The sequence below is a fragment of the Macrobrachium nipponense genome, chromosome 11 (genome assembly GCF_015104395.2).
Source record: "Macrobrachium nipponense isolate FS-2020 chromosome 11, ASM1510439v2, whole genome shotgun sequence".
Taxonomy (NCBI): Eukaryota; Metazoa; Arthropoda; class Malacostraca; order Decapoda; family Palaemonidae; genus Macrobrachium; species Macrobrachium nipponense.
Genome location: NC_061087.1, coordinates 94,629,690 through 94,645,406, shown reverse-complemented (window position 1 = coordinate 94,645,406; position 15,717 = coordinate 94,629,690). Strand labels below are relative to the sequence as shown.

Below are 15,717 nucleotides of genomic sequence, written 5' to 3'. Positions count from 1 at the left end.
ATGCAACCCAAATACAATAGGAAACTAATTGCCAAAGAAATACCAGACGCGGAGCTCTTACCTAGCTTTACCAAAATAATTCCCATATTAAGTATAAAATAGATCAAGGGGGCGAAAGGCCTGGTAATTGTGATTTTTTTTAAAGCTGAAAACATGATCAAACTTTAGGGGGTTTGAAATGCCACCTGACCGTAATTCATCCATGGAATATACAGACCATTAAAGAGCTACTTCAAGGAAAGGGATGTAGGTGTAGTGACAACGTGCGGAAGTTTAATTTATAATAACAGTTGACTGCTGTCCTAATAAAGGCCCTTGCTTGATTCTGAAAGTTTAGGCTGGCAGTCCCTTTAGTTTGGTTGAAAGTTCTAGATAGCCCTACGATTAGCCCACGCAGATAGCAATGGCAATTTGGCCCATGTGGTTTGCAACCTTAAGCACCAGAATCTGCTTACGTACTAACTTTAGGTTTAAAGTTAGTAGTAAATTGGATTTTGAACTGAAATAAAAGTGGTAACCTAATGAACATTTTTGAAAACTGAAAACCTTTTAATTCTACTTGCAAAATATTCTAGCAGGTATGTTGGTTATTGTACCTGTAATACGTTCTCGAAGCTAGTGATTTGCTTTGTACTTTATTCTCTTTAATGACTTTATATGGAAAAACATGATAAAATCTGTCATTTTTAAACAGTTTAGTTAAAACGTTCATGCCCATGAGGGTGATCCTAATCAGGTTACGGGGGTTCATAAGGCTTCCTTAGGTTCATTTTAGACAGTGCCAAAATCTGTGTGGATTTTCTAGTTTCTAGATAGCACAGGAATATTAAATTTGTGGGGTTAAAAGCATTCCAGCTGAACATATTATCTTTTATTCAGGGAATTCTCATGAATTTTATCTACGGCAAGAGAGATTAACTTTAGCTGGAAAGGAAGGGTAAATATCATAGATGCTTCAAGTGTATTTAGATTAATAATGTTTTTGAAATGGTTGTGTTAAAAATTGAGCCAAGGAGCTCAATAAACGAATGCTTTGAGTAGTGTTGGGACTCTTATCCTTGAATAAATGGATACAACGGGAATTACGACCTATGATTTTACCTGAATGAGAAAGTTTTATTGAACCATTTGTGATAGCCATTTACTTGACCCGACGCACTTGACAGCATTAAGGCTATTTTAGTTTAGAGTCGTGATGGTTTTAATTTAGCGAGTTAAGTTTAAATTTATTTTAACTTTAAACTTTGTACTTTTTCCCTCAACGAAATTAATGAATGCAGCTAAAGCAAGTTCTGAGTTGAAATATTAGCGCCAGTCAATTTTACTTTTATTTGATACATGGGACAGTAGGTTCTAGAGCTTATGCAATTATGCTTCGGTGCAAGAGGTAAAATCTAAATGAATGTTTAAGCAAAGATGATCAAGAAAATTTCATAATGGAATGAAAAAATAAGAAGGTAATTTCAGGTAACTTATGCGTTATGGGAAATTATGATAGCTGGGAAATTTGACTCCGAAGGAAAGCAGCAGACAAGGGACATAGTGCGGAGAAAAGTCCGCAGATGGGATGGAAGGGTAGAATGCCAGAATGAAATTACTGTTGGCAAAATAATAGAAAACTGCTATTATAGGTCTTAATGACCCTTGAGACATGAAGCATAACGCGCAACAATGAGAGGCTAATACTTAGGGTATGAACCATAGATTTCAGGGGTTATTAATATTAGTGGATCAATCTTAGAGAATACAAATTTTATTGAGTTTAATACCAGACTCAAGTATCCTATCTGTTTCTTAAGTAACAATCTACTTTTATTTGGCAGATTTATATTTTTTATTCCTGTGTAATCTTAAGATGCTAGGATAATGTTAAGGTAAGACCAACGACCTTACTGGTTCCTTTGCATGTTTATTAGAGATGTTGCACTGCCAGCGCTTTTGTACTAAAACTGTGAGCATCTGAAAGTTAACTTTTACAGAAATGCTGTAAACCTTTACATTTCACTACAGACTGTGCCGCCAAATAGATCATATCAGGTGGAAATTTGTGCTGATTAAGAAGGAAGTGGCGGATTGATTGAAAGTCTGAAACCATTGGTCCCTAGGTACTGGATTGGTTACTATAGCAGATTCGCATCAACCGTGTTTTTGACGTCTAGGCCAGTCCCTTACGACGCTCCTGATTGGCTGTTGATAAGCCAGTCACGGGGCTGGAAACACTCGAGAGAGAGAGAGTTCATTTAGGCAGGGTGTATGTTCCACCTCTCCTGAAAGACGTATCCCTCAGGAGATGTGGAAGATAATCCTGCCCATGTGAACACACACTCTCGAGAGTTTTTCCAGCCACCGTGGTTGGCTTATCAGCAGCCAATCAGGAGTGTCGTAAGGGACTGGCCTAGACGCCAAATGCACGGTTGATGCGAATCTACTATAGTTATTACAGTACGAGGAATATTAAAGATAGTTAAAGTAATCACTAAGAGATCAGTCAGTAAAGACTGGTCTCACTGACAAGAAAATGAGGTTTGGCTTCTTTGCAGTTTGATAAAGCTAATCTCATGGGTCAAGTTATGACTGATGCAATTTGCACATTAATACCTGAAATGGTAAATTTGAGTTTTATTATATAGAGAAGCTGGCTTAAGAACATAGCTGTTGTGGAATATTCTGGTATTTTTTCATCAGATCACAACTAACCCATGAACAGAAAACTCAGTGGGACCTGAGGTCATTCAGCGCTGAAAGGAATTTGGGGGAGGGGTTACAAAGGTGTAACAGGAGGAATACCTCGCAGTTGCACTATGAAAAAATTTTGAAAGGGTGGAAAGAAACAATTGTTAGCAGTGTGTGGGAAGTAGATGGAAGCAAGAGTATTCAAGGTACAGTAAAAGGATAGAAAGGGGTTGCAGCTAAGGGCTAAAGGGTCCCTGCAAAGAATCCAAGTGCATCTACAGTGTACAGTGCGTGAGGTGGACTGACTGCTCTACCCCCTACGGGGCTGGTTGTGGCACAGGCCTACTCAACAAGACAGTATTTGGTGCTCGCTGTTAGCTAGTCTTTTATTCTTCAGTCCGTATGTAAGATGGAACATGATAGACAGAACAGGAGTTGCTGCCTAATAGTCACGTTCTCCTGTTCCCCAGGACCTTTTTAGTTTCAAAATCGAGCAAAACCTCGACATGAAAGATACAAAGATAAGTTCTTATTGAAAGTGTACTTCGTAGCACCGGTACTTGCTTGTAGAAGGCAAGTGCTAATTTATCTTTAGATATACGTAGGTCAAGAAGTCTGTTCCGTTTTTAGATGATGGGATCCACAGGAGGCTAGTGTAGCAGATTTACTGATAACCAAACCTGCAATAATTATTAAAGACATGGAATTTTTTATACTTTAGGAATGTTTTCCTGTTTCTACAAGGCTTATTCTAGTCTGGCTATTGGGGAGAGCTTATATTTAGTGATTAGGTAAGATTATGCTCTTAAATTCCTTTTATCCAGTTAAGCTTGTATCTAAATACTGAGCCTGAGAATTTTTCTCATGGTCAAAGTTATATCGGGATGGAGGGATGGTATAATTTTAAAACTTTTATATACAGAATGTTTAAACTTTTTCCCGTGTAGTTTGCATTTTTCAAATCGATGCATCTAGTTTTGGTGTAGAGATCCTGTGGTTATGTTAAAAGAGTGGCATGTTGAAACTGACAATGGAAAGCTGTGTATTATTGCTCTTTATTTTGAAATATAAATATCAGCTTCAAAAAGTATTGGTTTTATCGGCAGTGTTGTTACTCAACGGTAAATACTTTATCAGCAACTAGGTTACTTTAATTATAGCTGGTTTATTCTGTTTTTCAGTTAGAGAATTACAAGTCTTTTAAATTATTTTACGTTGAGTATTTAGTTAATGCCTTAATAACGGCACAAGTGCGGTTGGCAGTTTTGCAAAATGTCAGTTGCTGCTTGGTGGACATAACCCCTAGTTTTCACTGAAGCCTCTTAGTTGACTGGGTGCTGCGTATGCTCCCCTCGTCACTTCTACTGGTGCTTGGAAGTTCTCTTACCATTTTAACCCAAAAACTGTTTTTTTTTTTAAACCGTGTATCTACAGTTAGCTTAAATGTTGGAAATAATTCTAGTTCTGTCTACTAGTTTGGCGGTTAGACTGAGGTTTCTTAAATTACAGACTGTTGACTGTTGGGATAATAATTGCTGAAATTCCCGTGGCTGGTTTTAAATGTAAATTTGAAGACCACCCCAGAAAACAAAACTGGTTTTTTTTTTCTGAACATGGAATTTATCAATATTTTAGAAATATCCGTAAATTGGCACTAAATTTCAAAGTTAACTTCAATCGATACTAATCAATGTACTCGGCATTGAAGTGAAGAAATTTTTTTCAGGGCAGTTTTATGAACTCTTATTGCAGTCTCAACTGCAACGTGTAGCTCAGCCTTTGTGATTATGCAGCGTATCAACAAAGACTAAACGCAGCAATTAAAGGTTTGATCTTAAGATTACGAGAACTTATGCCAAGAGGAAGACTTGAAATGTTAAGGAAACGCTTGTCAAGATGACTTCAAGGCCAGCCTATCTACAGCCATTCCTTATACCATGCATTTAATAAAGCTTAAGCTAAAGGAATAAATTTTTATCGCTGTTTGATGAAAGCAGGACGTGTTGACCTAGGGGTTTTAGGTAAGTCTGGTTAAGTTTTATGGCAGGTGTTTTAAATTATAATTATACTACAGACAAATGTAAACGACATTGTGTATTGTATTGGTTGAAAAGTGTGTGTATTTTAGCACTGCCAACTAGAGCATGATTTTTCGATATAAGGAAGCAAACCTGGTAGAGTACTGGGAAATGGGAAATTTTTGGTGGTAACTGGGTAACTTAGACATTTGATAGTGGTTTCTCCAGCCAAGGTTACTCTAAGTAAATATAGTATAGTAAATGAATTGGCAAGGGTAGGATTCATCAAACCAGGAATTTTAGTACTGCACTTAGAATGAAAAAAATTATGGCTTATAGAAGCAAAATGGATTTGGTTAAACATTAAAAACTAAGTGCAAACAAATTTTGACTTTTATTGGAATGCTTTAAATCTGAGTACATAAGTTTCTCACTTGACCATTCAATTTAAAAATTGAGTTCAACAATTTGTTACAGAAGCAGATTCAATAATTTTTTTATTTTGATAATTCATTAAATGTTCTCTAGTAATTTTGCCTTAAAGTTCGTCCAGCATAATAAGGCTGGTACAATATTACACTATTTTATCTTGTGGTGGTTGTGGTTCAAGGTAGTTGGATTTAGGTTTAAAAGACTGGTGAGCACGTGCCAGCGCTATCACGATAGCTTCATCAGTATAAATCGAGCAACATAGTTTCATCCTTGATTGCTATTATCATTGCAAAAGTGAAATATGATTAGTCATTAACTTGTAAAGTTGCCTTTAGTTTTGCTTATTTGCATGCTCCTTTTTTAGTAGGAGGCCATTATGATGCATTTTGAAAATGAAGATTCTAAATTAAACTGTAATCATGCATAAATAAATGATACAGATCAACAGTTGTTGATTTTAAGTGAGACTCCAAAGTAATAAAATCAAATGTGGAAGACAATGTGCTAATGTGTATCATTTCAAGCTAATGTAAAGCAGCATGAAAGGACAAGACACACCAGCCTCCCAAAAAAGAGAAGTTATGATCGAAGTCATGAAACTGGTCAAAATACATTAAAAAAAATCAGAGGCAAAAGCTAATATATACGAAAGGAATAGCACATTAATAGACGTAGGGGAGGGAGTTGAACAGGAAACGGAAATTACCAGTGGAATTAGGCAAGGGTGCACAGGATCTACATAACTTTTCAAATTGATGACATATTTAAAAATTAGGAAAATGGAGGAGGAAGGGACAGGATTTGAAAAATAATGATTTAAGATAAGGAGACTATTCTTCACTGATGATGGGTTAGTATTAGCAGGAAATATAGAAGATGCAAGGAAAAAATAAAGATTTTAATAGATATAGGAAATAAATGTGGGCTAGAAATAGAGAAGCAGCAGCATTATTTTCAATATGAAGGAGAAACCAGAAGAGATTGAGGATATAAAAGTGGGGGAGAATATAACATATTTAGGAATAAAGGCAAACGGTACTAGAAATCTGTTTAAGCTACAGAAAAAGGAAATGGACAAAGATAGAAATTAGCCAACCTAACCTGTTCAGTGATAGAGAAAAGCTGTAAGAAAGTACTTATAGATAAAACATACTGGAAAAATATAGCTCTACCATCAGTCTTATATGGGACCAATGTAGTTAATTTAACAGATACAGAAATAGAAAAATTGCTAAATAGAGAATGGGGTTTATAGAAAAATATTAGGAGCGTGTAGAAATACAGTAGTAGCCACTTTAAGGGGGGAGATAGGAGCATCTTCCATGAAAAGCAGAATTATAAGCTGAAAGCTAAGTTATGTAAATACTATAAATGGACGGAGAGTGTTACTGAAGAAAATAATTATAGATATGCAAGAAAATCAAAGAAAATGATGGAAAACGGTGGAAAAGTGCATGCATGAAATAAAAACCAATTTAAGAAAATGGAAAGAATGTCCAAAACAGAAATTAAGGACCAAGTCAGAATCTGGGACACAGTGAAGTGGAAAGAAGACATGGAAAATAATGTGACCATACATGTATATAAAAAGTGGAGAAGTTAAATAAAAGATGAAGAAATTTATGAAACACTTTTGGTTCCATACTTCTCTTTAGAGCCAGAACCAACTCATTGCATCTAAATAATAAGACACCAGAATGGGAACACCTGTTGTCCTTTGTGTTAATACAGAGGAGGATATTTTTCATTTTCTTTTAAATTGTTTATCTTACATTGAAGAACGTATTAGATCAATTGGCCTTCAACAACCTTATGAAGAAAATGAAAATATTGTTGGAAAATTCCTATTTAAAGAAGAACATAATGAAATAAGAAAATACTTTAAATATGTAGAAAAAGAGAAAAAAGAATTAGAGCTTAACAATTAAAAATAACAACGATTAAGAGGCGCCGTTGTAAAGGATTGTCTTAACCCATAACTAGCCAACCAACTAACAGAGTATAGTGAGGCAATGGTCTTGTTCTTTGGCCTCAGCAATTCAGTTGCCTTCTAAAACAATTACGACTTCTGCAGAACTTAGCCATGTCTCTAAAACTGATACTTAGGAACCACTTCCAGTGAAAATTCACATTTTAAATATCCGGGAGGAACAAGACAAGAAAGGGAGCAGTTTCAAAAGGCATATACCGCTTACTACTACTACTACAACTGTAAACAGAGCCAGAGCGGTGAGCACAAGACGTGTCTGTTGGGTTGTTATTGGGTAGCTTTCTGTCGTATAGGCATTTGTGGGTTGTAAGTCTTGTTGTGGTGGTGGTCAAAGTTTTACGCTGGATTATATTGGGATTGAGGAACGTGAACAGGTGGGTAGGTTGTAGCACAGATAGGAAAGATTAGGACAGAAGAAAATTCAACAGGTGGTAGCACAGCGTGGTCACCCAAAGATGGACGGATCGGATAGCGAACGATGCGAGTCAAGATGGAGGAGATATTGTCCGGAATTTAGCGGGTTACAAAGCGAATATAAAACATGGAGAGAACAAGTCGAAGATTGGCTCCTGGTGTGTGGAGAAGAGGTGAAATATCCCGGGGTAGAGATACGAATGAGCTTGAAAGGTCAAGCCCTAGAGGTAGCGGAAGGAATAGACAGAGATGAACTTAAGGGTACAGAGGGTTCTAAGATAATCCTATCCAAACTAGATGGAGTTTATCTAGAAGATTCGCCAATAGAGAATTACAATAAAATTAAAAACTATTTTAAAATAAGAAGAAAATCTAATGAAGAGATGAGAGATTATTTAATTAGGTATGAAAAGGCAGAATCAGAGTGTAGCAGAGCGTTAGGGAAAAGTGTCCTTGAAGGAGAAGTTGAGGGTTATCATGTATTGGAACAAGCAAATCTCACAGAAAATCAAAAACTATTGGTATTAAATGCTTGTGGTCAAGGAAAGTTAGAATATAAAACAGTGTCACTGATAATGAAAAGACTATTTGAGGGATTAGGGAATAAAGAGGAAGGGGACAGGTGGGGGTCAGAAGACAGTGCAAATTCTCGGGGAGGCAGGGAAAACCAGAGAAATGGCGGGAAATGGAACCGAGGTAGGGGTGGAAGAAATCCTGCAAATAAAGAGGGGACAGTAACATTAGAGGAAGGGGGCTGGTGGGGGTCATTAGGCAATGCGAATTCTGTGGGAGGCAGGGAAAACCAGAGATATTGGGGAAAATGTAACCGAGGTAGGGGTGGAAGAAATCCTGGAACTAAAGAAAGGACAGTAACATTAGAGGAAGAGGACTGGTGGGGGTCATTAGGCAATGCAAATTCTGGGGGAGGCAGGGAAAACCAGAGATATGGGGGGAAATTTAACCGAGGTAGGGGTGGAAGAAATCCTGTGAATGAAGAAGGGACAGTAACATTATGTGCAATATGCAAATCGGAATGGCATTGGGCTAGGGAATGTCCTCAGAATTTTCAAAATAGGAAGAAAACTGAAACAAGAAGAAATTAGGCAGAAAACAGAAAGTGGGCAAGAAGAAAGTTTTTATAAGAGAAGTTAGTAAATTAGAGGATGAGTTTTGGGAAGAGGTTGATGTAATTTTAGACAGGAAGTAAATCGGCAGTGTTTGGGGAATTGACACGACCATGCATTGTCGTGGGTTTCGAGTCAAGAAGGGTTAAGGAAAATTAAAGATGATAGAACAGAGTCCAATAAAGTATTTAATTTTGGTGAGTCATCATATAAGTCAAAAGGAATAATGGTAATACCAGTAGTACTGAAAAACAAGAGTTTCATTTGAAGACAGAAATTTTGCAAGGTGATGTACTGTGGTTAATAGGTAAGAAAACCATGAGTAAAATGGGTATGACCATAAATTTTAAAGTGTTAACTAGAAGTATTAGGGGAAATGGAGGTAAAGTTAATAAAAGTATTAGGGGAAATGGAGGTAAAGTTAATAAAAGTATTAGGGGAAATAAAGGTAAAGCTAATAAAAGTATTAGGGGAAATAAAGGTAAAGCTAAGAGAAGCCAGACAGGGTCACTTAAAAATACCAATTTTGAGGAGGAATGTAGAATTATTACTGGAGGGTTGGAAGGGAAAGGGTCTTGAGAGAAATTAAAGGAACTCCTTAATGACCGCAAAACCAGAAAATGACAGTACATTTTCCTCTCTTTAAAAATGGCTTGATTTAAGATGCATCTGTTTTTCAATGTCATTTTCTATAAGTATAATTTAGATGACTTTCTACTCAATTTATATCCTAAGACGTTGACTGGGAAATTTTCCAGTCGTTTTGAGAAGGGTCTATTCTTCGTCTTTGATTGTAAATTGTTTATTATTGTTACTTTTTTCTATATATTATTGGTACAATCATAAAGATTATTCATCTAGCTACAAATTATGTATAAGATTTAATGGTTTTGGTAAAAAATAAATTTTAAAAAGATTGGGAAATATCAGGTAGTATCAATTTAAAATGTATATTCATTTTTCTTTGATTAATCTAAAAGTTCTTGGAACTAAGTACATTCAGGTAACAAAATCAAATTCCATCCTCTTAATTTATTTATTTTGAAAATTGCACAGGCTTTCACCTACCATATCTACATGACAGACTGGAGTTTCCCCACTTGAACCAACTTGGAGGTGTACTTGAAGTTTTTTTTTTTTTTTTTTTTTTTTTTTTTTTTTTTATCGTTTATAATTTTTTGAGTTGAGTTCAATAATATCTTTAAATGCTGAAGTAATTTCTGGAAATGCAAGAACGGTTGAAAGATCTGGAAAAGCAGTAATTTTGTGAACAAATCAATCTAACTGATGAGCCAAAAGTATAAGGTTATAAATATCTTTACTCAGACTGTTCATGCCTTTTCGAACATAAAAGTTTTCAGTTTGTTTAGTGTTCCTTGGTTTAGCTACAGCCTGGTGTGAACCATCAACTACATCACTGCAAATAATTTTTTTGTATCAAGCCCATATGCAACCCGCATAAAATTTATTGTAGAATTTGGCCTCTCTCTATTGTTTGACTTCATACCCAGGTAGTCTCAGCTTAAAATAACTTTTTATCGTTTTGCAATTTAGATCAATGTCAGCTTGTTTTGGTTCACATCTGCTATCGTTCACCCAAGGATGTTGGTTGAATTTTCAAGTCTTGATTTCTTTATTAAAAGTATATCACCACCTTTTGGCCTAACTGGTGGCTTATTATTTACTTAATCTGATGAGTTATTTTGAAGTTTCTAATAACAAAGGACTGGTCTAATTGTTTAGTAGCACAAGTTAAAATTGGAATAACACCACCACCTATCTGCACATACGGAAGACGAACTGTACTGCGAAACAATGAACAACCAATACTGTGCCGAGGAGGAGCTCTACTACGAAATAATGGATGACCATGACTGTGTCGCGAAGGAGCATGGCTATGACTGCGAATATACTCACTCCACTGGCTGCGGGCCTCCGTGGCGCTTTGCCGCCGCTACAAGAAGGTTCCAATGACCATGGTCCTGTGCAACATCCCACCAATGCCCTGGACCATCCACTCCAAGATTTGTCATGTCCCTTTGTGTTATCAGACCATCTCATGCGGTGTCTAACTGGAGTTTGTCTGCCCTCTAGTAATCTGGCTTATCAGTCTATCCTCATGAGCCCTGGCCACATGCCATGCCCACCTCAGTCTTTGAGCCATAATTGTGCTTGTTATCAGGGGGTACTTCTGTCATTTCCCTCACTTCATTATTATGCCTTCTCCATTGCCTAGTCTCCGCATCAGAGACTGTCCTCATATCCTTCTCAAGATTCCGTTCTCAAACACTTACAACCTATGTTCCAGATCCTTTGTCACCCTCCAGGTTTCACAACCATAAGTTAACAGAAGTTTAATAATGGTTGTAAAGGACTACATCTTTGTTCTTCTTGATAAGATATTGCTATTGAGAATTTTGGCTAAAGCCCAACTACATCTGGCTGCTGCTGCTATTCTTAATTTTACTTCTTCCTCTACTCTATTTTCAACTGTAACTGTTGCTCTAAGGTATTTGAAATTCTCAACAGCTTCCAACTCCATGTTTCCACACCTGATGTTAACCTAGTATCCTCTCTTGCCTTTGAAACTTTAAAGATTTTGGTTTTTGCCTCATTTCCAGGCCAACCTGATTTGCAGCTTCTCTAAAAATGCCTATTTTTCTATCAATTTCCTGGATGTTTTCACCACAAGTCCGTATCATCCGCCAAAGCTAATATACATACTACTGTGAAATGATGAACGACCATGGTTGTGTCGAGAAGGAGCACAACTGCAGATGCGAATGGAATAAGCCGTGGAAGGAGGTTGCGACCGGTTACAACAGTCAAACTTAAGTTAAAATACTGAACAACACTATTTTACTCTTTCATTTCATTCACTTGCAAGTGTATTTCATAAATGATATTTTAGAAAACTCTAATATATATTTCAAATTGTTATGGGGGGGGGAAAAATTAAGTACAGGTACGTACCTCGAAGTTGGTTCGAGTGGGAAACTCCAGTCACGTTTTGTAGCTGTGTTAGGTGCAATTTTGAAATCTTGATTTGAGGATGTCATTAGATTTTGTTACCAGAAGTACTTAGTTCCAAGAACTTTTAGATAAATAAAGGAAAAATTAATATACATAGTATTGAATTGACACTACCTGAGATTTTCCGGTCAAGGTTTTAAAGTTGATTTTTACCAAAACCATTAAATCTTATACTTAATATGTAGCTAGATGAATAATTTTCACGATGGTGCCGATAATATATAGAAAAAAGTAACATTGATAAAAAATTTATGATGAAGAAGAATAGACCCTTGTCAAAATGACCGAAAAATTTTCTGGTCAACGTTTTAGATATAAAAATTATATTGGCTCATAGAAAATGACATTAAAAAACAGGAACTTCAATCAATGTCATATGTCAAGCCGTTTTAAAGATATCAAGGAAAGTGTACTGAAAATTGTCATTTTCAGATTTTCTAGTTTGGTCACGGAAGTGGAGATGAAATATGGAAGCTAACAGAAGAAATAGTTTCTAACAAACTTGATTGCAAGTTGTGAGATATGTAAAAGATACAAAAGAATCCCAGCTAAACCAGTAGTAGGATTTTCTTGGAGGAAAACATTTAATGAAGTTGTAGTAATGGATGTGGGAGAGAGAAGAGAGCGAGTTCTTGTTAATGGTAGATATGGCAACTAGGTATTGTCAGGCTTTTTGGATAAAATTTAAGAAACCAGGAACAACTATAACGGACGATTTGGTGGGTGTTTTGCTATATTTGGTGTGCCTTCAAAAATAGTCAATGGGGAGAATTTCAACATAAGGTGGATGGCAGAAAGATGGACTATTAAAGTATTGGTAACGGCACCGGACTCTCCATTGAGCAATGGATTCTGTAAAAAGACAGTAGGCATATAATACGACATTTTAAGAAAGATGATAGAAGATTAGGAAGTGGATTGGTCCGTAGCATTAAGATGGGTAGAGAGTGCTAGGAACTGCTTAATAAATAATGGAGGTTTCTCTTAATAATAAATTAGTATTTGGAAAAAACCCTTCTTTGCCTAATATAATGGAAGAAGAGTCCTGCAAGCAGAGAGAAAGGTATGGAAGAGTATAGTAAGGGATACACTGAATACCATGCATAAGGCCAGAGAAGAGTTCATTAAAAGTGTGTCATGTAATGAAATAGGATTTGATTCAAATAAGAATGTCCGGCTATTCCATTGAGGACCGAGAGATGTGTGTTTCTGGTGATAGAAATTCACTCTCGACATGGTTCGGAAGTCACGTAAAGTTGTTAGTCCCGTTACTGAATAACCACTGGTTCCATGCAACGTAAAAGCACCATACAATCAAAAACAAATAAGAATGTCAGAGAACATAAATTTGAAGCGGCAGTAGGGGGATGAGGTATTCTATAAGGAAATGAATGGAGAGGACCTGTTTAGGTAGTGGGAGTATAAGGTGAAATGGTAGTTTAAGGTGAAATGGTGGTGGTTTTAAACATGGAGATTCTCTAAGAGAAGAAACTAGAATACATGTTACTAGGGTTCAAAGACTATCACCAGAAACAGAAAAGATAACTAAAATAGATAAATTGCATATTGTGAAAGATAGATCCTTTGCCCCAAAGGAAGGGAATGTAGATTGGCAGGAAAGCAAGATGATAATGGGCTGGAGACGGAATGCAGACACAAGAGATAGGGAGAAAATTAGAAGCATTGGTTATTACTGATGGTAAAACACGAATGACTTCATTAAAATAGTATGTACTGGGGAAAGAGATTAAAAATATATTGCAGCAAAGAGAGACCATATCTGGGGAAATCAAGGTGGTGAGATGGATAAAAGGAAAAGATCAGATAGCTGATGTATTAACTAAAGCAGGAGTTTCGGGTAAAATATCAGAAATTATGTAGAGGGTAGAGTTATTGAATATGAATGAGATTAGAGGGGATTAGGTTATGAAAAGGTTGGAGGGGATGGGAGCTCTGATTATATTTCAGCTTGGTGTTTTATTTTTATTTTCTGTATTGGTGAAATGTGGGTGTTGTTCAATGTATGGGAAACATCATTGATTTTAGACAATGTCTTAAATGTATTGAAGTCGCAATGTCATAGAAGACAAGATGGTGGCAGCACGAGGTGGAAAATGTAAACTGAGTTGGGCAGAATAGGAGAGAAGGATGTGGTGTTTAGTTTGTTAGGAGAGAGCTCTGTCTTATAGGAATTTGTGGGTTGTACGTCATGTTGTGGTGGTGTTCAAAGTCTTAAGCTGGATTATACTTGGACCAAGGAATGTGAACAGGTGGGTAGATTGTAAGATTGTTGCATATGAAAGATTAGGCTAGAAGAAAATTCATACCAGACTTAAATGAAAAAGTGCATTGATTTTGTCCTTTTCTTAGTCCTCAGGGGGTTAATGGTGTCTGTTGTTCCCTTTGGTTTAAGACTGCTTGCCACTTCAACATGTCTTGTGTAAATCATTCTATCTGGCCTGAACATTTCCTTCTAATCGCAATTTTTTTTTTTACTTGAGCTTATTGGCCACAATGAGTCGGCATACCAGATGGTAAAAACATTGATAATGCCTGGCCAATGGCAATTTTGGGGTTGGTTTATAAAGTGCCTTGGCTTTATACTGGTTAGAAAGGTATTCACTGCAGTAAGACATAATTAAGATTTTGAAGAATGTTAACCCAAAAATATTTTAGCATTTTCTATTTCTAGTGGTAAGTCTTCTTGTACAGTCTGTGTATGGTATATTTATGAAGTCCTTTATTCCACAGGTACTGGAGTACACTAGCCATGTCTTACCTACTGAGGAAGGGAGCTCTTGTGTTCCTCAACTGGACTGATGACTTACCGAACCACTTCCATTAGTATGCATTAGCTCTGGAACCAGTGTTAAGTCAAAGCTTTAGCTATAATGACCACTGCTTCCTTCCACTATCTGCAGTGTCACTAAACTTGCCTGCATACCATCGACTTGACCAGCAAGAAACTACTTTCAGCATACAAAGGTACTCTACCATCCAGTATAGTAATTTTTTTTTTTTTTGGTTGGGGGGTTTAATCCATTACTTTGGAGACAATATCATAAAAACTTATTTTATCTACCCTTTCAAGGGGAAGAATGACCGTATCTTGAACTCCCTGGAGGAAGGCGAATCTAGTTTGTTAGTTCGTTGGGTGAAACAGTCATACTTTGAGTATAAGTTCTCAATTTTATTGTAAGCAAGGAAGCTTGAGTTGGGGATTATGTAATCTGAACATTTGTGGTTGAACATCTACTTATTCATATTCTTTCCACCTGCAGGTTGCCTTCTAATATTAATTACCAAGTGATACAAATAGTTTGTGGAGGAATTATGGAAGAACATGTACATACTCGACAATGGAGACTGTTCAACTCTTACTCGACGATGAAGAATGTTCAACTACCAACACATCTGTTACTCGACGATGAAGAATGTTCAACTACCAACACATCTGTAAAGTACCCAACATTCCAGTCCAGCTGAGCTTGCTACTACACACACTTCAAGACTTGGCCTCAGCTCTATAGCTTATGCTGAATCAGGTGAAAGACTGTTCTGTTGAATTATGAACATGTTCTGTTGAATTTTCAAATCTTTAAAGATGTGAAATAGTTGAACAGTCTTCCATTCTGTTGAATTATGAACATCTTTAAAGATGTGAAATAGTTGAACAGTCTTCCATTTAAAGTACCCAGTATTCCAGGCCAGCTGAGCTTCCTACTACACACACACTCCAAGACTGGGTCTCAGTTCTATATGTTATCCTGAATCTAATGGAAGACTGTTGAATAAACAAACATTTTTAAAGTGCCCAGCATTCCATTCCAGCTCAGCTTGCTATTATACGCTTGTCAAGACTGGGCCTGGATACTATAGCTTATGCTGTACTCTGCAGTTGTTTATGGCTCAATTCTCTATATTTGTTGGCTGCATAGCTGGTGTGTTAAGATGAAGAAAGTCTAGAATGTGTTCAGATTCTTTATTTCTAATAAAATGTTACAGTATCTTAAGTGTATATTTCATAACATAC

General features: G+C 36.6%; 1 protein-coding gene across 6 annotated transcripts in view; it reads left to right on the top strand.

Moving 5' to 3' along the window:
• Positions 1 to 15,693, top strand: part of LOC135207477 (uncharacterized) — a 17,143-nt gene extending 1,450 nt beyond the window's left edge. Inside the window, exons 1-3 of one of the 6 annotated variants that reach the window (XR_010312971.1) lie at positions 4,381 to 4,694; positions 14,436 to 14,669; positions 14,966 to 15,693. Coding sequence is in view for 1 of the 6 variants with exons in the window: in XM_064239227.1 (XP_064095297.1) it covers positions 7,569 to 8,630 (1,062 nt within the window). In the remaining 5 variants the exon portion in view is untranslated. The other 5 variants (XR_010312972.1, XR_010312973.1, XM_064239227.1 and 2 more) reach the window with 5 other exon arrangements.
• The last annotated feature ends 24 nt before the right edge of the window (positions 15,694 to 15,717 follow it).